This window comes from Odontesthes bonariensis, chromosome 21, assembly GCF_027942865.1.
Source record: "Odontesthes bonariensis isolate fOdoBon6 chromosome 21, fOdoBon6.hap1, whole genome shotgun sequence".
Classification (NCBI taxonomy): domain Eukaryota; kingdom Metazoa; phylum Chordata; class Actinopteri; order Atheriniformes; family Atherinopsidae; genus Odontesthes; species Odontesthes bonariensis.
The window spans coordinates 10,976,102-10,999,366 of NC_134526.1; the positions used below are offsets into that span (position 1 = coordinate 10,976,102).

The 23,265-nt window shown below is 39.8% G+C and overlaps 3 protein-coding genes across 5 annotated transcripts; 2 read left to right on the plus strand and 1 right to left on the minus strand.

Annotated features, from left to right (window-relative positions):
* The first annotated feature begins 659 nt into the window (after positions 1-659).
* snx8a (sorting nexin 8a) lies at positions 660-10,583 on the plus strand. 2 transcript variants are annotated; one of them, XM_075453497.1, is made up of 14 exons: positions 660-908; positions 1,005-1,071; positions 1,740-1,867; positions 2,443-2,572; positions 3,219-3,409; positions 3,601-3,721; positions 4,930-5,066; positions 5,220-5,300; positions 5,403-5,563; positions 5,692-5,821; positions 5,902-5,970; positions 6,411-6,560; positions 8,478-8,627; positions 9,071-10,583. In XM_075453497.1, exons 2-14 carry the CDS (start codon positions 1,035-1,037, stop codon positions 9,149-9,151), a joined length of 1,566 nt encoding a protein of 521 aa, XP_075309612.1. In that variant the 5' UTR covers positions 660-908; positions 1,005-1,034; the 3' UTR covers positions 9,152-10,583. The 2 variants fall into 2 exon arrangements, with proteins under 2 accessions (XP_075309612.1, XP_075309611.1); XM_075453496.1 differs by having other exon boundaries at positions 660-904.
* A 35-nt stretch (positions 10,584-10,618) lies between these two features.
* Positions 10,619-17,083, minus strand: nudt1 (nudix (nucleoside diphosphate linked moiety X)-type motif 1). Of its 2 annotated transcripts, none has more exons than XM_075453499.1 (4): positions 16,919-17,083; positions 16,580-16,736; positions 14,748-14,893; positions 10,619-11,494 (listed from the first exon to the last, which is right to left on the minus strand). In XM_075453499.1, exons 1-4 carry the CDS (start codon positions 16,971-16,973, stop codon positions 11,322-11,324), a joined length of 531 nt encoding a protein of 176 aa, XP_075309614.1. In that variant the 5' UTR covers positions 16,974-17,083; the 3' UTR covers positions 10,619-11,321. The 2 variants fall into 2 exon arrangements, with proteins under 2 accessions (XP_075309614.1, XP_075309613.1); XM_075453498.1 differs by having other exon boundaries at positions 16,901-17,083.
* A 266-nt stretch (positions 17,084-17,349) lies between these two features.
* mrm2 (mitochondrial rRNA methyltransferase 2) lies at positions 17,350-20,422 on the plus strand. Its single transcript, XM_075453847.1, has 2 exons — positions 17,350-17,699; positions 19,426-20,422. Exons 1-2 carry the CDS (start codon positions 17,408-17,410, stop codon positions 19,854-19,856), a joined length of 723 nt encoding a protein of 240 aa, XP_075309962.1. The 5' UTR covers positions 17,350-17,407; the 3' UTR covers positions 19,857-20,422.
* Positions 20,423-23,265: the final 2,843 nt, after the last annotated feature.

Below are 23,265 nucleotides of genomic sequence, written 5' to 3' on the forward strand. Positions count from 1 at the left end.
TGCATGGAAACAGATTTTAAAAGGACTATAATTTCTGAGATTTTATTTCAGATAAAAGCAGTCTCCTCAAACGATGGTAAAACTGCTAATCAAAATACCCGAAATAAGTTGCCATGATACCCCCCCCCCCCCCCCCCCCCTTTGACCCCTTTACAAATGGAAATATTGTTTTTAAAACATAAAGAAGAAGGCACTGCTCATCAAAGTATGTCTATAAAATAATCCATATGGAGACAACAGAAAAACTGAAAACAAATAAACAAAATAAAAAAAAAATATATATATACAAACAAAAAGCAGAACAAATAGTAAGTGATTGAAACTAATTCAATCACTGGGCGTAGTTATATACACCAAATATTTCTGAAAGCATTAAGGCATTTTATATATATATATATATATATATATATATAAAATATCTACATTCAAGCTATTATAATCTCTTAAAATCATTTTCAAATGCCAGGAAATTTGGAGAAACCTTCAAAAAGCTACACGTGTCTATAAAAAAAATCTAAAATTTCGCAAAAACCTAATAGCATTGTTTAGCAAAAACAATTTCAACCATAATCTAGATTAGAAAAATCCAGCACATGGATAAATATCACGGACTGTTTTAAAAATCAATGTCTTCCACTTGGGGCAGCAAAAGTAAAGACAAATGGTTTCACAAGTGAGACAGCATTTCTGCAAACTCCTGCCATCTGCCTTTAAATGCTGAGCAAGCCATACGAATGTATGCCTAGAACATCTCTTGGTGAGCAGACTCGTTATACAACAGAGCACCTCTAACTTTGGGGAAGGAGCCACAGGAACATTAACACCAACGCTTTTTCTCGCCCTCCAAACCCTTAAATTCAGACTACTGCAGCTACCGTGGCAAACTCCTCAGCTGCCAGCGCACGTAGGTGGTAAACTTGTGCCGTTTCCCCCCGGACTTGGACTTCAACCAGCGCCCACTATAACTTTAAGAAGTAAATGACTTGTTTTTTTATTTTCTTCAGGAAATCACATGGAGGTGCTCTCGAGCTCACATGACAGTTCGTGCCATGGCAGGAGAGATCAATGAAGGTATGGTGCGTGGACTTCTTCAAGTCGCCTTTAACAAAATGTCGCTCAAACCAGTTTCTTGTCGCTTTTTTTTTTGTTGTTTAAACTTTTGCTTGACGTAAGGGAAATGTTTAAAAAGAGCTGCGTCAACACGTGGATTTTTCTGCTCGCTGTGATCTCGATGGGAACTAAACAGGGAACTTTTGGGTACACAGTGATCGGAATCAAGTTATTCCATGTTTTTCTTTTTTAAAGCCTCTTAAATGGTTGATTTGATTTTAAATTGTGTTTATATAATTACACTGATTCTTAGTGTTTTATATACTTGTTGCCGAATGTCTTGCTGCTGTTTTTTTTAAAGCCTTTGCTGTTGTGACATGTCCAGTTATTATTATTTTTTTTAATCTACCTCAGTCCCGTAAAGCTCTGACAAGGCTGTCCATTCTTTGAATTATTATTTTTTTTTTTCAACTGTGTTTGGAAGACAAAACTGTTTGGAACACTTGAAAGGAGTCAAAGCGAAACAGCAATGACATAAAGTCACATGACACAAGTGGTTAGGTTGCCATCAGCTCTGGGAACCAGTGTGTAAATTAAGCACATATTTGGTATCCCGCTGATCAAATATATTTATATATGTGTTGTATTCAGACCTTTGTGATGCTATCTAGGTGATGTTCCTCTTTTAGGTTCAGTTCCTGCCTATTACAGGGAAGTGTATGAGGCCATCCGATGTAGGACAGATGAGAGAGTGCAGGTTGAGGTTTTTCAGAGGCTGCTCCAAAGGACTGTGCTCTCCCAGGCTGCTCTGAACCAGGTGAGGGGATCAGTAAAACCTGCAAGATGACTGTAGTTTGCCTGGAAAAACAGCTGTCTGTGATGTGTATAATGGAGGCGAAAGCCACCCTCAGGCTCTGTATACCCAGCTCCTCGCTCACGTACACTCAAAGTCGCATAATTGATGATTAGGAAGTTATCGTAAGGCATGAATTGACAAATTGGTAAAAACTCTGCTTGACAATGATATTGCTCAGAAAACAGTTTAATGATGCATGTTTTGTGTAGTAGATGCAGAGTGAATAGATCTTAGAATAATATCTTATCAACAGGAAGGAACTGAAGGAGTTGTTTTCTTTCCCCAGGAACGCTGAGAGACGTGCGTGTTTGTGTGTGTGTGTGTGTGTGTGTGTGTGAAGGTACAATGTGTGGATTTTTTTTCAAAGCCAGCTCATAGCACACTAGAGTTTCCCTTTTCCTGACCTTTCAGCATATCGTCTCCTTTTGTGTCTACTGAGTGCTTTTTTGCAGAGAGGAATGCAAACCACAGTTGAAGTTAGATTTCAGACTGAAAAAAAGGCGACCTTCAGGTCATATTGTCTTTGTCCCTCTCAGATTGCCGAGCATGTTGACTCCACGGATGGATTCCTGAGCAAGCTGTCCCTCTATAAAGCGCTCGCTTTGATTGCTCTTGCTCAACAAGGAAAGCAACCAAGCCCCAAACTTTTGGAGAACTGCATACAGGGTAGGTGGCAGCCCTGCAGTGACAGCAGTGTAGTAAAGGTTGTGCTTAATGAGTAGCTTGGTAAATCTTGTGACCAAAGGCAACCTCAGCTATCCCTCTATTGCTAGCATATTTAAATTGCACAGGGCAAATTTCACTCTTTTATTGGAAGTTCTCTGACAGTTATTCACTTCGTACATTTTGGGTTCCTTAGCCGTAGCTATGTTTAAAAGGTTGCATTCTTTCACTTGTCCCACGGTGGGAAGATGATAGGGTGAAGTTTCATGGTTTTCATAAAGGTAACCATTATGCTGGCTTGAGTTGGATCCTTCCACCTTCTGTGATTATTTAAAACCCTCTTTGTTATTTCAGGTGTGGCCAGTATGGCAGCTTGCTGCATGCCACTTCCTGCTCTGCACCAGAACAAGTTTTCTGCATTTGTCGCAGTACATTTAAAGTCAATTCACGACCGTCTTGGAATGTCCTGAATAACAATAGATCAAATGAATACTGTGCACAATACTATTCTAGCCAGACACAATCTGAGTGAAACAGAGAAGTGGTTTTAAAAATCAGCATTCCTCGCAATTGTGAAATTTTGTGGCACTCGCGGCGTATTGACTGAATCATGTAAAACAAATGTTAGTTCTGGTTGTGTGCTTCGTAGAGTTACCAAAACCTCAGCTCGGTGAGCCGAAAGAGCTAAGCGCTCTGAGAATGCAGCCGGCTCAGGAAGATGTGCTGACGATGTCCCAGACGCTGGACAAACTTCTGGCCACAGACACGGTCCAGGTGGAGCTGATACCAGAGAAGAAGGGACTGTTCCTGAAACATGTGGAGTACCAGGTCACCAGCCAGGCAAGGAACCCTATGAAAACAGAAATGACCACATTAATATCGCAGTTATCTTTAAAAACGTCAGAACAATCTTTATCTGTGTGATTGAATTTTTCATCATGTAACTATGCTTAAATTCACAAAAAGAGAAGAACTACGTGAAGTTTGCTGTTGCTTGTTTTCTCAATACTTATATTTTTTTATATTTTCAGCGTTATAAAATATCAGTTTACAGACGTTACAGTGATTTTGACGTCTTCCACGAGGTTTTGCTCCAGAGATTTGCCTACAGAGTGGTCCCAGCATTGCCGCCTAAAAGGATGTTGAAGGGAGGTAAGTTCCTCTTCATTTTTTTTTTGTTTCCCCTTTTCCCCACATTTCTCTTTTTCCTCACTTTTCCTTTGAGATCTCTGTCTCGACCGTAACGCTGTGAAATATCTGTGAGAGCTTCAGTGGCCAAGCGTTTCTGGCTTTTAAAGAATAAACATTCATGAGTAAATGCTCGGCTGTTCTTCCTGCAGCTATGGTTGCTTCAGTCATTGCAGTTCATCAAAGCTGTTGCCTGACAGAGACACGGAGGCCACTGATGCATGAAATGAGCATGTTTCGGGTCACAAAGAGTTATTTGTGGCTTTGCAGCCATAATTATGTTGGTTCACCCACCCTGATTAATTGTCGCTAAATCACTTTATTTGACAATTGGCTCGGTTAGCTCCTAATCAAGTGTAGGATATGTCCAACTTTAATTCCTTGAACCAACTGATTTATATTTGAATTTAACTTTTTGTTACTTTAGCAACATTTAATCTGTATTTTTGTTCCAAAATCTAAGCAAGTTATCTTTTTTTTTTCTTGTTCTTGGACACCAGAGACCTGGATGTTGCTTTAGAATTTCTGAGGTGTCACAGAGACACGGATATTTATTAATATCCTCTGTGCTAAGGAGCACACTGCCCGGCCCATGGTGTAATTTTAGGAGAACAGTCACTGTGACTGATACGTGGTGCTATGACTCATTCTATAACCCCTGATTATTGCGGAAAACAGCATCACTGCCCTGATTATTCTTAGTTTTCTTAGAAAATACTCCCAATCAGAGGTTTCAGTTCCTCTGGTAGTGCAGCAATGACACAGGTCAAAGGTGTGAAAGCTGAGAAAGTTCTGGTGTTAATGTCCCTGTGAGTGAGTGTCAATGGTCACAGGAGTATTCGCTTTTGTTGGTGTTTTATACTTTATGGCTTGTATTTCTGTTACAATCTTTCTAAAGAATCAGTTTTTGTTGCTCAAAATGACAAATACTGTAGTTTTCTGTTTGGAAATAATGCAGTTATTGGGAGGGAGGTGAGGCAACTTTGAATCCTTTGACATTTAAGTGATGTTGCACATCTAAGTCGTCTCATTTCTGTTATATATTGTAAGTTATAGCCCCTCACTGTCTACACTAACACTCCTGTTCAGCTGCTCAGTATGTTCTCCTGGCACACTTCTTTCCTTCTAATATGATTTCACAGATATTTGTTTTCTCTTGTATGTGTCCACAGTCCTGACCTCCGTTTCTGAGCGGGAGTTCATTGAGGGGAGGAGACGAGCTCTTGGCAGATTTATTAACTTGGTGGCTCGCCATCCCTTCTTCTCCATGGACGAGCTGGTCAAGACCTTCCTCACCTTCAGTGGCTCTGTATGTTGTTTCTTTAACATGCTCCCTGTGTGTGTGTGGTGCTGGCTGTTGCACAATAAGCATTATTGTCATGAGTGGCAGTGAAACACATCCTGTTTTAGCTACTCTGTGTCCTTTTCCAATCCCCCACTCCTCACCCTGCTTCCCAAACAGGATGTTCAGACCAAGCTGCGTGACGCTTGCAAGAAAACTGGCGACGAGTTCATGACCAACAGAATTGCAACCCAGTCTAAGGTTGGTAACATATGGTGACTGCAGGTGTAGTTCATCTTGAGCAGTTACCGCTTTTTGAAATCCAAACGTAACAAAAGGAGCTTTGTTGGACCTGTTTTGCAGGAATATCTTCCAGCAGACGTTCAGGCCCAGTTCTCGACAAGCAGAGAGTTAATTAGAAATATACACAACAGCTTCCAGAAACTGCGGGACAGAGCTGAGAAAATGGCAGAGCGCTCAAAGGAAAATGCAACTGATCTACTCATGTTTGGTAGAGAGCTCAGGTATTTAATTATCAAAGTATAAAGTCTTTCTGTAGTGCCGAGAGGTTTTATTAATACGTTTCAAATCCTCAGTGGCTAAGCCACTCCAATATTAGGTTCTCCCTCTATAATAATGCGATTTTCGGCAGTGTACTGGGCTCGGATGCCTCGACTCTTCCCTCCCTGGCCTCCTCACAAAGCACCTGGGGGACCCTGCGTCAGTCTCTGAAGAGCCTGTCCGTGGAGTTCGCTCTGTTATCCGACAAAGCGGCTCAGCAGGTACAGCCCTCAGTCCTTCCCTGCTGTGTTTGCTCAAAACTAGCACAGGGTGATAAATGTTGTTTTGTTTGTATCCTCAGGGCAGACGGGAAGAGGATGATGTTGTGGAAAAGCTGAATCTCTTCCTCGATCTGCTACAGTCGTACAGAGTGAGTGAATTTCACTTTTGGCTTTAGCTGTGCTGTCTTAACTCGACTAAACCCCACCCCGAGGTGACTGGGATCCTTTTTTTGTTGTTCTTGGTTTTTAAAGATAAGATAAGAGCCGATGCAGGCCTGTGTATTTGCAGTAAACAAAAAACTTAAATCCAGGATAATAGGTTGTGATCAGTTTGAGGTTAAAAAGTCTATTTCACAGGAAGGGAAGTTTTTAGTGGTGGCTGGAGTTCTCAGATTTAGGAATGTGTGAATAGATAAAACGGCAGCTTTTGATAAATCTATTAAACATTATATATACGGTAATTCATCATTTCTTCAAGTAATTCATCTGTCGCTGTTGGCTGCTCTGTAATACTGCTGTGGAGTGCTTTGCCCTTCCATTTTCAGTCAGAAAAACTGCTTTATTCTTTTTTTTTTTTTTTTCTCTCCAGGATCTTTGCGAGCGGCATGAAAAGGGCGTGCTTCATGAGCACCAGAGAGCTCTGCACAAGTACGGAATGATGAAGAGGCAGATGATGAGCGCCAATGCTCAGTCTAAAGAGCAGGCATCTGTGGAACAGCTGGAATCACGAATTATTCAGGTGATTGTTGTCTTTCAAATACACTTTTTTTTTTTTTTACTTTTTTGTGTGGTGTTTTAGTCAATTATGAACTATTTTACCTCAGTGTATCTCCACTAAAACGCACCATCTGGCCATATTTTTATTTTACAGAAACGAGTACAAAGGATTTTATTTTCAGACTGAATTCGTAATGGTTATAAAATATTAACAAATTTAGAATTTGATGCCAGAAACACATTCAAAGAACTTATACTTAGGCAAGTCATCCACATGCCATGCACACTGATACACCCTCATACCATTACAGACGCTCGGGGCTGATAACAGTCTTGATGGTATTTCTTGTCTTTTGCACGTTTTCCCTAAAAGCAGCTAAAATGTGGACTCATCTTACCACAGAACATGTGCACACTGTCTCTCTCTCCATCTGACACAAGCTTGTGTACCGAGATCATGGTGACTTTGATTTCTGGCTGTCTCCTTGAGTAATGCAGTAATGCAGGGTTACAATGCTTGATGCAGCGTTGGACTTTGTTGAGTGAAAGTGGTTTTCAGAGGTACTCCCAAGCCCATGTGGGTATGTTGATCATGGTGGCATTATAGTATCTTGTGCAGTGCTGCTTTAAGGGTTCAAAGCTTGCACAGAGCCAATATTAGCTTCTGTCCTTGGTCTCTGTGGATGGAGCTTTTTTTTTTTTGACACAAAGAGCTACCTTTTCCTGGAAAGACTAACATCTCAACCTGAATGAAAGCGAGCGAGTGAAACTGACACGATACGACGACGAAATTTCGCGAGGGTGTCCTGATATGCAGCGTGACGATTTTGTCGGGAGTGATTCTATTGGTTCAGAAAGTACTCACTTGAAACACCGAGTTCTCTTACCTGTCTCCAATTAAGTTGCTGAATGCAATATTTTACTAGTATATTGTTTGAACTTTTCTGTCCGTCTTCACCCAAAGCCCGGTCCACTCTAATGGGTCAGATGAAACGTGTCTCAGGAGCAGTGTTTTCTGCAGAGAGAGAGAAAGTTTCTTTGGCGTCAGCTTTGGGTTTTGTAACTTTGTGTGTTTTTGTGCATGACAAAAAGGTCTGCAGACTGAAGGGAAACAAACCTGAAAGCATGATATGTTTTTATTTTTTAATCCCTTTGAAATATTCAGTTTAATGTGGTTAAAAAAAGAAACTCCTTTTGAAGGAGCCATGGCACCATTTCAATTACCACCACAAAGCTGAGTCAAAGTAAGAAAGTAATTAACTTTCCTGTATACTCCTGCGTCCCTGGTGGTTTTTATCTTGTGGTTACAGTTCCTCTTTGTCACTGTGGTTTGTCACGTTTTTTTCAGTATAATTCCCTTACTTCGTACATTTCTGTCCTGCAGTTTGGGCTCCGACAAATTCAGCCTTTCTGGAGTTTTGGTGGTCCACGTCTGTAGACAAGTTTTAAACTATATTTCATTATTATTTCTCCTTAAGTGCTACAATTAGATAAGCATACTGGATTTCTATCATTGATGTCTTGTAATAAATTAACATAATTATTTTTCATGGGACTATAATGAAAATAAACACTTCAAGGAATAAAAAGATACTGAATTGAGGAGCTTTGATAAGTAAACCTGTAGATTAAGGGTTTGTAACTGCAATAAGATTACTACTGATAATAAAAAAAAATCAGTTTAGAAATCTAGGAAGAGAGAAGAGAAGTGTAGAAATAAAAAGGATGAAAAATAAATGATAAAGGATCACCTAAATAACTGCAATTCATCCTGACAATGAATGTGTTTTTCATAGACCTTTCTGATCTCTCCTATCACTATATATATTATTATTATTATTTGTGAAAGCATGATTACAATAGCTTTTCCATTTAACAAATGCTGTTTTTTTTTTTTTTTTTTGTTCCCCCCCCCCCCCAAAAAAAATTCTGTTAATAGCAAGAAAGCGCTATTCAGACCATGGAGCTCCGCAACTACTTCTCCCTTTTCTGCCTACATCAAGAGACACAGCTCATCTTCACCTACCTTCCAATCACCTCCCACATTCTGGGGGCTTTTGTCAACTCACAGGTCCAAGGACACAGAGAGGTAAGACTGCTCATCTGGAAATCCTTTTTCCACAGATCTGTGTCAATATTGACTCGGCACCGTTGCAGCAGGGACAAATCAGCTTTAAATTTGACTTTTACACGCATGGACTGATGTTGATGGTTGGTGTAACTGACTGGTCAATCTTTCAAAGAGGATTACAGCTAGGTTACATTTTAAATGGGGCAAATGACCATTTCAAATATATTTTTCTAGTTTAGAAGCAAATACCACAGGGTGTATTTTAGATTCTTATTTAGAGCTTGTCTTTTATTCTTCTCTTAAATCCCAACAAACCAACATTTAGAGGGTTTATGTGGATCTCAGAGTAGTTTAATTAACATCTTTGTGTTAAGAGTGGCGTTATTTCACCATTTGGTTTTGAAACTGTATATTTTCAGTATAAACAGGACTAAATTGATTGTGTGACTTTTTCTCTATAGATGGGAGAGGTGTGGAATGAACTCCAGCCAAAGCTCGGCTGTCTTTTCCGGGGTAATAATGGATTGAAACCTCCTATCTAAATTCTAAATACATGTGACGAAGAGAAGAAATACTGCCACAGATGAGGATCGCAAACTGGAAAATAAAAAGCTCTGTGAGCTAAAGCAAAAGAAGAAGAAGAAAAAAAGAAAACTACATTTTACAACTGTTCCCATCCATTACACCATGCACATTTCACTCAGTAAGAGAATTTTTTGTGTCTTGCTTCTCAAGTTTTGGCTCTGATCATCAATTATATTAGCTGCAAAAGTGGGCTAATAAGTGAGCTTATAAGTCTTGTCATCCTATTTTCTTCAGAATCGACTGCCAGTGAGTCACGAAAACCCTTCAAACAGTTAACTTACATGGGATACAAGAAGGGAAACTATATTTATACATTCCAAACACCTTTGCTGAAGCACTTGTTCATACCTTGTAAGATGTTTAACACACTAAGATAGTAGAGACAAGTTAAGAGTTTATTAGGAGGGGGAGGGCATTTTAAATCTCTTGTCCTTAAGCTTAACTTAGACTAGTTTACAGATTTTAGTTTCTAACAATATGTAGCAGCATACTTTATATTTCTATGGACAATTTTGTGCTATTTCTTCCGGTTTATTTTTTTATGCAGTGGGGCTTGGGAATTTGGGGCCCCTTTACAATATTAAAAAAGAAAAGACTAGCAGATTTTTAACACAACTCCTAAAAGTCTATGATGAGACCTCAATTAAACAAATGAGTTGAAGTGATCATACTTTATCAGTATACAGATCACTCTTAAGAACACGACATGTATTTGTCCACATGGTAAAAAAAAAAAAGTAAAGTGTAATTCACTCAAAAGCTCTACAATTTAAAGTGTTGTCTTTTTGGACCAATGAGACCAAACCAGAAAACGTTTTGGCTTAAATGAGAAGCTTAAATACTCCATTCGAGCATAAAAACCTGCCTCCCTTCTGAAACATGGTGGTGGTAGTGTCATGCTCTGGACCAGTTTTGTTGCTCCTTGGTCAATAGATGGAAACATTCTTCTAAATTGTCAGTGAATTTGACACATGGGTTGTTCTTGTTGAAGATGAAAGTTAATGCTTTGAAATGGTCAAGTTGAAGTCCTGACCATAAGGAAGCAGTCGATGTGGTGAAACAAAGGTGCTACAGTTATCTGCTTTTGAGTGTGAAAATCTGATGATTTAGATCATGGCATTGACTAACTTTAAAACACCATTAAAGCTTCCTCTGCTTAAAATGTTTGCAATAATACTCCCTGTTTTACTTTATAAGCTATTTTGAGAGCTTGACCTCAAACTATGACCTGACAGAGGAAAGACTTTTGAGATTTATTGATTAAATGATTACCTCTGGCACCAGTGATCTATGCAAACAGCAACACTGTCAAGATGTTGATATTCACCAAAGATCAATGATGGATGTTCACTTAAATATGCATTGAATCATAACAGGATTTTCATTTAAGCTTCATTTAAAAAAATAAAAATAAAAAAAAAAGTACACATCACCTTTAATTTGTACTTCAGCACAAGATTTTAGATCACATCACTCTGTGGATGAATCCCTCCATGTTGTTTATCAGGAAAGACTGTCTGGATATTGTTGAACTGCTTTTCAGAACCTTAATGCACATTTATGGCCCACACAAAATTTATATTTTTGATTCAAAATAAAAACTAAGGGACCGTTTAAGCTATCTCACCATCGCAAATCATCTCAAAGAGATTGAAATAACTGTGTTCACATTAATGGAAAAAAAGACGAGATACAAGCACAATGTTTAACATGTATTTAATGAACAAAACTAATACTTTTCGTACCGTGTGAAACATTTGTTTTGGCAAGCACCAATAAAACCCAGTGATAATATGACTGTAGATATTGTAAATATTCCACTGAATTGTGTGAAATCAGTTATTCTAAAATAAAATGATAAAACAGACTTTTTGTTCAGTATGTTGCTTCTTTGATTCACCTGGCTCTCCAAAAACAGTATTTAAAGGGTTAAGGTGAAAAACTGGTTTTATAGCATGTAAATGCTAATAACAAACAGGAGAAGTCCACAGGGTCTTTTTTTTCCCTCCCACAAAACAAACATGGATGAGAACATTGACGTAGGTTATCTCCTGATGAGCTTCTTCAGAGGCTGAGGTTTTTGGTCCCAGACATAAGAGAACACCAGTAAACAGCAATTACTCCACATCAGACCTCCTGCACCTCCTCCAGGGTGTGGCTGAGAATCACATCGTGACCCTGAAACTTGAAGTATCCGACAAATTTCTTCTTCTGTAGCATCAGAGGGAACCACATAATGTCGTCGGGCCACATCTGACTGAAAGGAATTTTGTCAATCTCAAACCACTGAGGCCTCATTTCTGGAGAACAGGAGAAAACAGAAATAACTGTTGAGACATTAAAAACAAGAAAGAGAGAGTATCTAGAACAATATACATTTCTTATTTCTCAAATAACTATAAATTAACTTGTGACACCTGCGATTCGTTATTTCCAACAGTTTTGTTCTTGATTTGTGAAATTGGTGTTAAATCCACATGCAACTTTCTTCAGATTTGACCACGTTTGAGTTCAGCTTTTCCTTCATAAATGCCACCTCCTGATCTTTAACGTGTCTAACACTCCAGACATTTTATGTCTAACTGCTACTGCTGTTTTGGTTTTCTGTGTGTGTTGGTGCGTCTCTGGCCTTTACCCAGTTGACCTTGGCTTAATTCTCAGGAAACACACATTACTGCGAGTCTGTGCACTGGTTCTCTGTTCCCCCTCTCTGCACAGTTCTGTTATGTTAAATGTTTTTGGAGATTTGACACAAAACTAGTAGAAAACAAAGAGGCAGGTTGCTTTTAACATCTCGTGTTCTGTACAAGTTTAAGAAACTTTTGCATGGTTTTGGATCTATGGGCTGTCTTTCTGCATCATCAGATTTATCCAGTGCACTGAGAAAACACCAATTATAGAAAGAGATGCAAGACATGCATGAAATCTCCCCGCAAAAAAAACCCAAAACACGCAAACAAAACACATGCAGCAGAAATCAGAAGGTAGAATTCCAACCTCTATGATGGATATGCAAGCTCTTTGGCACAAATTAGACTTGTAAAAGAAAACAGAGCTCCTTATGAACATTAGGAGAATATGCATTGCTCAGACGAGATCAACAGAAACTTGTTGGATGTGAATTTCCTGGACCCAGAACCACAACTTGATTGCACAGTCCTGACAGTTAAGCACAGAGGTAGAAGTGTGATGATATGGGCATGTGTGGCCAATGACATTTACAGACAGCGACCCAAATGTTTGTGGATATACCAGAACACTGGCTAAATACCTGAATACCAGTCCTGAAATGTTTGGAATGGGAGGAATATGTCAGCAAAGCACATTAATAAGAACACTCTAAATGTTACAGAGGAAGAAATAAAAGGTAAAACCTGCAACCTGGTTAGTATGCTTCCTGTTTTGAATTGAATATACCTTCGGAGTTTTCTAAAGAGAAAATCAAAGCAACAAAACCTCTTCACCAAAGAGTAGAAAACAATCGTCTCTGAAGAAAGGTAGAAAATCTGTGCTGAATTTTGTCCAACATTGTTATCCATGCTGAGGGAAACTAAGTCTGCCGTCTTTTTGTTTAAAAAAAAAAGAAAAAGTTTGACCCCAGTACAAGCTGACAGCTTCTCAAAGATACTAAAGCTGAACTATTAGTTTTAAAATGTCATCAGAGTAAACTTTGAAATGCTGCATGAATTGAGAGGCAACTCAAAGGGGGTGACGGGGTTGAACTCACTTCTGTTGTGAATACTTCCACTGTAGCTTTAAATAATTAATTGATTATTTATCCATCTTATTCTAAACATGACATACAGCAAGATAATGTAGCTGCACTTTGGATCAAACGCTCCTCTCTCCTTATCTAAACTTGACAATGCTGAACTGTAATCGTTATGGAGTCTAAACTGGCAGAGTGATAAGATAAAAGGAACTGATGGTTAAGAGGAAGCAAAAGTAAAAGGGAATCTCTGTGGAATCACAAGTTGTTTTTGTCTTATTTTTGACATGTCGGTTATTTGGAATCACGTTAAAAAAAACCATAAAAATCCCCTTCCCTTTTCATCGTACTTCTCCTTCTCAAAGTAATCACTTTAAAACTAGTCGTACTGTTATTTTGATACGCGAGTTGGAGAAAAATCTAGCTTTATTGTGATAAAATGTAATAATGTTAAATTAATAATGTGACAAAGTATATACAGTGCACAGTGAAAATGAGTACACCCCTGTTGAAAAGTAACATTTTGAACAATATTTTAATACACACACAAGTTATTCCCAAAACGTGCATAGAGTAAGTTTAATACAACATCTGTTCAGCTTGCAACAGAAAAGAAAGATCAATAATATAACTTAAATGACCTATTTGTCCATTTTTGTGAAATTATGCTGGTGCAAAAGTGAGTACACCCCTATGTTAAACTCCCTGAGAATGGGCCGTGTTGGCCCGAAATGTCATGAAATGAAAAGGCATTAAAAGGGAGGTCATCGTTGTGCGTTTCATCCTTGCCTTACATTGAAATTTTACATTTTGAGTCTGCACCAGGCTAAAAGAGACGTGTGTGAGATTTGACTGAAATCCTATGGAGAGTATCATGATCTGCTTCAGTAGTCACAGTACATGTTGACAAGCATGTTTCTTTTGGTGAAACTCAGCTTCCTACTGTTGATGGCATCCATACAGCCCCAAACCATGTCACTCCCACTACTATGCTTGACTTTAAGCATGGGGCACTTTTCTTTGTACAAATCACTTTTTACCACCACACAGGCTTGACACCATCTAAAGCAAATTTGTTCATCTTGGTGTCATCAGATCACAGGACATGGTTCCAGCAATCCATATCCTTAGTTTGTTTGTCTCTGATGAGACAATGATAAACAAATTTGCTTTCGATGGTGTCAAGCATGTGTGGTGGTAAAAAGTGATTTGTACAAAGAAAAGTGCCCCATGCTTAAAGTCAAGCATAGTAGTGGGAGTGACATGGTTTGGGGCTGTATGGATGCCATCAACAGTAGGAAGCTGAATTTCACCAAAAGAAACATGCTTGTCAACATGTACTGTGACTACTGAAGCAGATCATGATACTCTCCATAGGATTTCAGTCAAATCTCACACACGTCTCTTAGCCTGGTGCAGACTCAAAATGTAAAATTTCAATGTAAGGCAAGGATGAAACGCACAACGATGACCTCCCTTTTAATGCCTTTTCATTTCATGACATTTCGGGCCAACACGGCCCATTCTCAGGGAGTTTAACATAGGGGTGTACTCACTTTTGCACCAGCATAAATTTCACAAAAATGGACAAATAGGTCATTTAAGTTATATTATTGATCTTTCTTTTCTGTTGTAAGCTGAACAGATGTTGTATTAAACTTACTCTATGCACGTTTTGGGAATAACTTGTGTGTGTATTAAAATATTGTTCAAAATGTTACTTTTCAACAGGGGTGTACTCATTTTCACTGTGCACTGTACGTGTGTCTTAGTTTTGATCTGGAGAGTAAGGCACACCCACGTAATGCCACTTTCATTTCTTCACTCTTAAGCAGAACTCGTACCATCCGATTCTGTCGGTTCCCCGTTATAAGCGTCAGCTCTGAAGATGTGGACGTCGAGCAACTGCGGTTCTCCCACAAACTCAAATTTGATATTTCCGATCTTCTCCAGCGCATCCACAGTGAGGCTGCTTTCTTCTTGAAGTTCCCTAATAGGAGAAACATCAATCATCAATCTGTGATGATGTTACAAAGGTACACAGCACGCTTCATATAGACACTAAAGCTACTTAAAGTTGTAATGCAATGATAGCAATGTTTTCAGGACATATAGGCCAAATCAATATGATTTTACAGAAAAACACATTTCTGATCAGCCAATGAAGACTGTAGGTTACAAGTGAAAGGACTGAAAAAAGGCTTATAGTCTGAACAAGGAGCTCTGGTTTTGACGTTTGGCTGAGACACGGCTCAGAAAAAAAAAAAAAAAAAAAGAAAATCACCTCCTTCAGCTGCAATACTCTCAGTATTTTAAGTCTTCATGTCATATTGACATTAAGCCTTATTTATCTCTTACTCTCCCTCATTCTTTTTACTGCCCTCCCCATACAGCAGAGATAAAACTAATTACCCGTAAAAACAACACGATTTGAATCTGAATGCAGTCAGATTTGGAGTCTGACGCTCAGTGAGAAACGGCTTTTACAGACCTGAACAAAATGCGGTTTAAATTCAGCTGTGACAATGCTTAATGTGGACCCTCAGAACTTCACTGGCTCATGAAGCCAACAACTGACCGTTCCACCCACGCTGTGTTCTTCTCCATGCTACATCACTAGCATTTGACTCTCACTGTTTTGTATGCTGTACGAGCAAAGTTTGACACTAGAAACAGTCGGTTTGATCTGCTTGAAGTTTCGAGAGCTCATCCTGGTTCATCCAATAACTTTTTGCAGCCATAATGTGGGAACTTGAATCCTGGATTTCACAAAGACAGAAATGAGATGTTCAGTGACGCTGGGCAAGAAATACTATGGACGTAGCACTGATTTATTTAGTGCTCACAGGCTTCACATATCCTACACACAAAGCTGGTTTTGCAGCATTTTTCAGAGAGAAAAAGACAAAAACAACAAAGGGAAGCTTGCCTGATTGCGTTCAGGGCTTCCTTCCTTCAACTGTTGGAACCCAGACCCAATCTCAATTTACTTCAGAAGATTTCATCAACCGTCCATCCATCCATCCATCCATCCATCCATCCATCCATCCATCCATCCATCCATCCATTTTATGTACCCGCTTAATCCGTCGGTTGGGTCGCGAGGGGGCTGGAGCCTATCCCAGCAGTCATTTCATCAACCAGTCGCACCCAATTTTTCAACCTTGCTCTCAACTGATGTTACCCTCCCATTGGCTTGCAGTTGTGGAAAAATGTTTTTTGTTTTAATAAAAAACTACTAAAGATGTCATGAAACACCATAATGCAAGGCTCTGGTGTGATATATGATGTCTCCTTTCTTTTAAATCTGTAAGAAAGCACAACTGGAACCCTAAAAAATGGTTTGTTAATGCGCATGAATTCACTGAGGAGACATTTGTTACCTTCATTACTGACTTTTTTTTCCAGGTTCAGTGATGGACATTTCAAGTGCCAGCTGCATCTCACTAAACTTTTTGCTGATCACGTCAATCTGTCTACTCCTGAATTTACAACCGCACAACTGAAACCACAAAGAATCTGGCCTGATGGTTTCATCCACCTCAGCCAAGCGCAGCATCCTTGGTTTTCTCTTTGACACGCAACATTCAACTTAAAATCAAGCTTGAAAAAAAAGGCTCCCAGAATTATAAGAAGGTTAGCCTTAAAAGAAAACCATTAAAGCAGCTGATTTGACCTTTTAGCAGCATCTTCAATGGTTTCTCCGGGTTGAACTTTGCCCCCGAACCCGTTCCACTTGCCAACGCCGAACCCTCTCTTCTTCATGCCCAGCAGCACTCTGCCCGGCTGCACCACCATCACCAGGGTCAGCAGCTTGGAGCTCAACATCTCACCTGGCCGGGAGGAGGTAAGGAAGGACATCACACGTCTTTGCAAACACAACGTAAACACTGCAAAGTCTGACCGACATTACGTGCGACTGCTCTGGCAGACAGGTGTGTGGAAACGTCATTAGTTTGGAAGCTGAACGGTGTCCTGTAAAGGCGAAAACACGCACCGTGAAAGAAAGAAGTACCTTTGGTACATGCAGAAGACGCTCGGAGTTGAATTGTGACTCCCGCGTGTAGCATACAGGCGTGGTCACATGATGCGCTGATATCTAAAAGCGTGGATTGGTCTGATGAATGTGGGAGTCAGCGCCGGATGGCCTTGGCTTGATTGTAGGATCTAAAGCAGTGTTGTTCGTGTTACCTTGAAATATGTTCGACCAGAAACAACAAAGAGTGACTGCTCACATGCTGATGTCAGAGTACTCTTGGGGTGGGGGGGTTGTGTGATGGGATGTGATTTATTGGATCTAATAACTGACTGCATCTTAAATTAATCTGACCCATCCCTGCGTGGAGAGTGATGAGAAGAATTTGATCGCTGGTACTTGGTAGGAACCATAGTGTCTATGTTTCAGAATAAGGGGACCTAAAAAGCCATTGGACGCAAAGAGTTGTGTTACTAGGCATGCGTGGGCTACCATCAAGCCTCACACATGACCCTCTGACCGGCAGCAATGTTGACTTTCTCCTTAAAGCATCAGAGATGTTTCCACGCGTCGTCGGAGCTGCTGAAGGGGCTGAGGGGGAAAACTCCGGCGGAGCAGCGCTGGATGCTGCGCCAGCTCAAAGACCCGTACGTCAAAGCGTCTCACGTCCAAAACTTTCGCTGCCGAAGCGCCTTCAAGCTGCTGGAGATGGATGACAAGTTCAGGATTTTACAGCCCGGGTACAGCGTGGTGGACTGCGGAGCTGCGCCCGGAGCCTGGAGCCAGGTGGCCGTCCAGAGGGTCAACTCGGCCGGGACAGGTGAGAGGAAAGGTGCCCGTGTTAGTGGGTCATCAGCCCCAGCCCCAGCCCCAGCCCCAGCATCAGCATCAGGCAGCAGATCAGCAGCAATGATGCAAAAACTTGGGATTTTGACAACAGTGGGGTCATGAGGTCATGGTTCATTCATTTATGGATTGATTTATGATTGATTATGGTTTGAGTTAAATGTTTTTACACGTTGTGCTGTTGCACTATATGTATATGGAACGTATAACATTCAAAGTGAAGAAACAGAAAATAAGAAAATATTGTTGTACATAAGAAGTGAACCCGGAGTTTTTTTTTTTTAAGTGTTTGGTGCATTCACAACAGAGGAGTGTGTGTGATTTCAGCTCTTCAATCCCAGTTAAAGTGGAAGTGGGTGTGATGGAAGCTCCAGCTCTGGGATGGAAGCTGCTCTTCTGTGTTTCTGGGTTTGACAAACAGCCTGTGTCCTGGGTGGATCCTTGCGTATTTCGCTGAGCTTCTTCTGCAGTTATCCAAAAGTCATAGTCCTACTTATTGCATCAATAATAGGCAAATGTAAGTTTGAAGATTTTCATGAAAAGAAAACAGCTGCTCAGTAGTTCAGGGCCTCCTTTGAAGTATTCTTTTTCTTTAATAATGCTTCAAATGCTTCAGTGATGATTCTGTCTGATAACGCTGATGCAGCTTTTAAACACCTTTAAAATCTGGATTTATTCGAGCAGAACAGCAATCTTGAAATTATTTAAGCATTTGACAAGTCGATTTGATAGACTGTCACAATTTCTGGCGCGTTTGAGAAAAGAAACGGAAAGATATATGAATGAGAGCAACATTCTTGGGTATTCGGCTATACTGATGACCAATATACCATTACCCTTTACTGTGCGGTGTGCCAAGGCCCCTTCTTGTTGAAGGTCTACGTGCAGGATCGTGTCGTCACCTGGATGGCAGCACATGCTGCTCCAAAATCTGCACATACATCCTTGTCTTTTTCATCGTATGTTAAAGGTTCAACTTGCATTTGTGGATGCAGCAGCAATCTGTGCTCACTGACTGTAGATGTCAGTGTTACTGAACCTGTGATTTCAACTACACAATCACATCTGTTTTTCAGGCAGTGCAGCCTGAGGGCCTAAGATCAAGGGCATTCGGTATTGGCTGCCGGCTTTGCTTTGGATTCTCCGTATCTTTTCATAACATTGTGTACCACAGATGATGAAATTCTAAAATGCTTTTCAGTTTTAACTTGTCTAACAGTCTTAAAATATTTACTTGTGCAGTGTTTTTTTTATTTTTTATAAATTGATGTGATATTGATTGTGATGGATTACAAAGTCTTTAAAGTTATTCTGAAACACAAGAGTGGAATTGTCATATTATTATCAACTTAACATTAAAACAATATTTAAGAGAGAAATATATCTTAAAAAGAACACTGAAGAGGCTTTAGTGATTAAAGACTGCGACTCTTTTCTGTTCTTTCTGAGCCAAACTTCATTCCTTTATGATTTATTTAGTTTTTTCATCCCTTAGCTTGCTGTAGGCTACTGTTTCCACTATTGTAAATTTGTTGGATGTGTGAACAGATGGGTGAGCACTGAGGTATATAAAGGAGGGAAATAAAGGGTTTTTCAGACGGATTTAAATTCTCTTCAACCGTCCCTCCAATAATTGTAACCACATTTGTGGCTCAGCCTGAGCTTCTTAGTTACAGTGGCCATGTTTTTTATAATCTCAGACCCAGAGGTACCACGTGGCACAGTTATTGGCATCGATCTGCTGAACATACCACCTCTTGACGGGGCCCACTTCCTCTCCGGCCATGATGTCACCCACCCCACGACGCATGCCAAGCTGCAGGAGCTGCTCCCCCGCGGCCAGGCTCATGTCATCCTGAGCGACATGGCACCCAACGCCAGCGGCTTCAGAGACATGGACCACGAGAGACTCATCACAATGTGTTTGTCTTTGATTGACTTGGCTGAGAAGATTTTACAGCCTGAAGGCTCTCTGGTTTGCAAATATTGGGACGGGCTTCTCACTCATCAACTCCAAAAGAAACTCTCGAGTGTGTTCAGTAGTGTTCGGACCGTGAAGCCAGACGCCAGCAGAAAGGATTCAGCTGAGAGATATTTCCTTGCCAGAATGTACCGAAAGCCAATGAAGTGATGTGTGTTGTCTCCGACTGTGTTCCTGATCAGTGAGTTGTCTGCGCATGAAGAGGCTCATGCCCAGCTGTTATCAAAAGGTGGCACTGTTGAGGCATCGGTGAGGTTCCCTGCCACAGGTACAAAGGCAGGCACATGCAGGCTGTTGCAGTTCTCTGCAAACTTTACACGGCAGCAGCGGGGAATCTGTAAAATATAAAAACCTATGCACAGGGATGATTGACGGTTTTCTCATGAGCCCGATGTTGTGTTTCTCTTTATTGTTTTCAGTGTTTTTGTTGCATGATCAGTTTGATATTCGCATTATTACAGAGAGTCTTTTACCAGTGATGCCGATGCTAATATTTAACACTTCCTGCCATGTAGAAATATGCAGTCTCTTTCATCTCATTCTCACATCAGGTGAAGGGAAAAGCAAACTCCAAATTGTTGTGTACAGTTCAGCTATTGGAGATGGGGATGATTCCAAAGCTTTGCATGCACACAGTTTTTGTTTGGCTTTGCTCTTTGACGGTGGAAACAAGAACAACTTGTTGTGAAATAAAAGGATATTTCATGTTGCTGAAATCTGATGTCTGTTTTGATCTTGATAACAATTTCAAACGTGCAATATTTACACATTTGTTTTAAAAATGACATGGGATTTTTTTAATTTGAAGTTTTTAAATAGAAAACTATTAGACCACAACTGGAATGGACCGTTCAAGAACCAGGTCAGGACGCTCAGTGTCATTCAGCACGTGATTTTTAGAGAACGCTTAGGCTGAAAACATTTAGCAGTAAAAAAAAACGCTGTTCTTCCAATGGCCACTTAAGGGTGGCCCCATAAGCAAGTCAATCTTTGTCACTGATCCCTATGGCAAAATGACCGAATTTATTACAGCGCGATACAAAATACAGTTTTGGTCTTTATATCAAACCTCTATTCATGAGAGTTTTGCAGAATATGCATTTTCATGTAACTTTTCTGTTGAAATTGTTTTAAGGCTTGAAGTTATGCATTATTAAATATGCGGCTGCTTGAGTGGTTGGTTAAGTGCTGCAGCTGCTACCCGAAGGATATACATCGTTCGTGTCCATGGGATCATCACAAGGTCCATCCATTCCAAATTCACTTCTGCCTCTAAAATCCCAAAAGGTTCCAAAATAGTAGTTGACAGTTGTGGTGGCTACTTATGCCCCTGGTTCTGATAAACAAATCCCCAATCATTTTTCTTTTTTTAAAGATATGTGAATCACAGTTGGAACACTTCTACAGCTAAGACCAAAGTGGAATTTTCATAGTTCAGTACACAACTTCAGAGACCACTTTATGAGGTACTAGAGCAGCAGCATTTCAGACAAAAAACGAACTGAACCAAAGCCAAATTTGGAGCTGATTAGTTAGAAGCACCCTGGGCTTTGGAAAGCCAGAGCAGTGTTGACTCTAAGGGAGGCTTGAAACAACTCGCACAAAATGAGAAAAGATAATATGGTTTCTTCAGTGGAGGAAAATCTAGAATTTCACATACTCCTGACTGCTTGGCTGCCACAAAGTAACTTACACCACACACAGACCGGGGGACTTCTGTCTCTGCAAGAATGGTAATAAGTGACATCTTTACATTGCAAACACCTGTTTCGTTCTCTAAATATATTTTATCTATTGTATGTTTAACATTTAATGAGTGCGTTGGCACCTATCTACTTCTTTGTTAAAAAAAAAAGTTAACCTACAGCTTGGCATTAACTCCAAGTTCCAAGATGTATTTCTGGAAGAAACATCCAAAAAAGATGCTTGAATTCACTTCAGCGATAGGTGGCAAGACTCCAGTTAGGTTAGAAGTTATCTCTGTAAAGCTACTGTTTAATGTTCTAAAGTGTAACAACAAAGTAATAATGAAATGTATCAGTGAGGTTGCTGTTTTTACCTGCGATATTGTGAGTTTTCCTCCAAGAAACTTTATCGCTGTATGTACCAAGATAAGTATGCAAAACTGATTTATTTGGCCACAGATGGTGATTTACTAATAAAGTCACAACCTGATGGATCATGTTAGAGGGCAGCTTATTTCATGACATGCATACTGCTCGGGAATTACCTTTTCCGAGGAAGTGATGGTAAAACTGTTGTGAAATAAAAGAGAGAGCTTGAGCATCAAAAGCAGTTGAATTTCACACTATGAACATGCATCCAGCACAAATATCTCCGTTTTTTTTCATCTTTTCCAGCTGGATGTACGGCTTTTAGAGCAGACCAGGCAATTTTTAATTCCTTAGAAAAACGGACTCCTCAGAATCACTGATGAAATATCAATGGCAGTGAAAATCAGATTATTTATAAATTGATTATTAAATCTGATTATTCTGCAAAATGAAAATGAAAATCTTAATTAAGCTCATATTTGCATTTATGCACCAGAGGAAGACATGAATAAATTAATAATGCAGCTATTTGGCCTTTCTGTCTCAGGAGTGATAGGTAATACAGTATGAAAATAACCTGCATAGAAAGGGGACTGACCTCTAAAGATGATTGTTTGGAATGACAGGGAGCAGCCAGGCCTGTTGATGAAGCTGATATTGAAAGATGTGAACAGATGACCAATTTTATTTCTCATTACATGTTGATTATTTAGCCCTGTGCTATTTGGATTTAAATGATCTTGAATTACTGTGGGATCCATGTCGATTCCATTGGAACTCAGCTACTTGCTCTCTGGATGAATGATGATTCATTCACAGGTTAATTCATTCTTCTCTGGCCAGATGGAGTTGCAGATGTAAATATTAGTAAATGAGGAAAACAGTCCAAGAGTCACATATTTAAAATTTCAGATGTGATGCCGAGATGGAGTAATCACTTTTATACATAAAAGCCTGTTTTAATTGCTTTGATTTTTCTTTTTCAATCGTTGCACAACGCTGTTTACGGGGATCAAATCCCCACACATAGTGTTGGAGTTTATAATTTAAAAAAAAGTAAATATCAGAAAGGTCCTTCTACTTTCTGTCAGATATGTGTAATAATTGTATCATGAAATTATGAGGAGGAAGACGACTGTAAAAGGGTGTCCACCCTTTATCGAGTATTGTCTAAACTTTCTGTGCACAAATAGTCTAGAACAGATGAGTTTTCTTCCCTCTTTTTTGCAGGTGAAATGAAAATTGTGCTCAAAGAGTGTTCTTAACAGAGTCATCTGCCTTGTCTTGATGTCATTTTGTCAAAGGCCTGCTGAAGATGTAAATTTTGAATAGCCCATGAATAGCTTAATGTCTGTAGAGATCTTTTCACCCTCTTCATGTTTTTATATGATTTGTGTGTCTGGTGGACACTGCAGCGATTTAGGAGATGTCCCTGTGTTCGGATGCAAACAAGATGCATTGAAACACTGGCTACATTTTCCCAAAGACAGAATCTTGCTTGATCG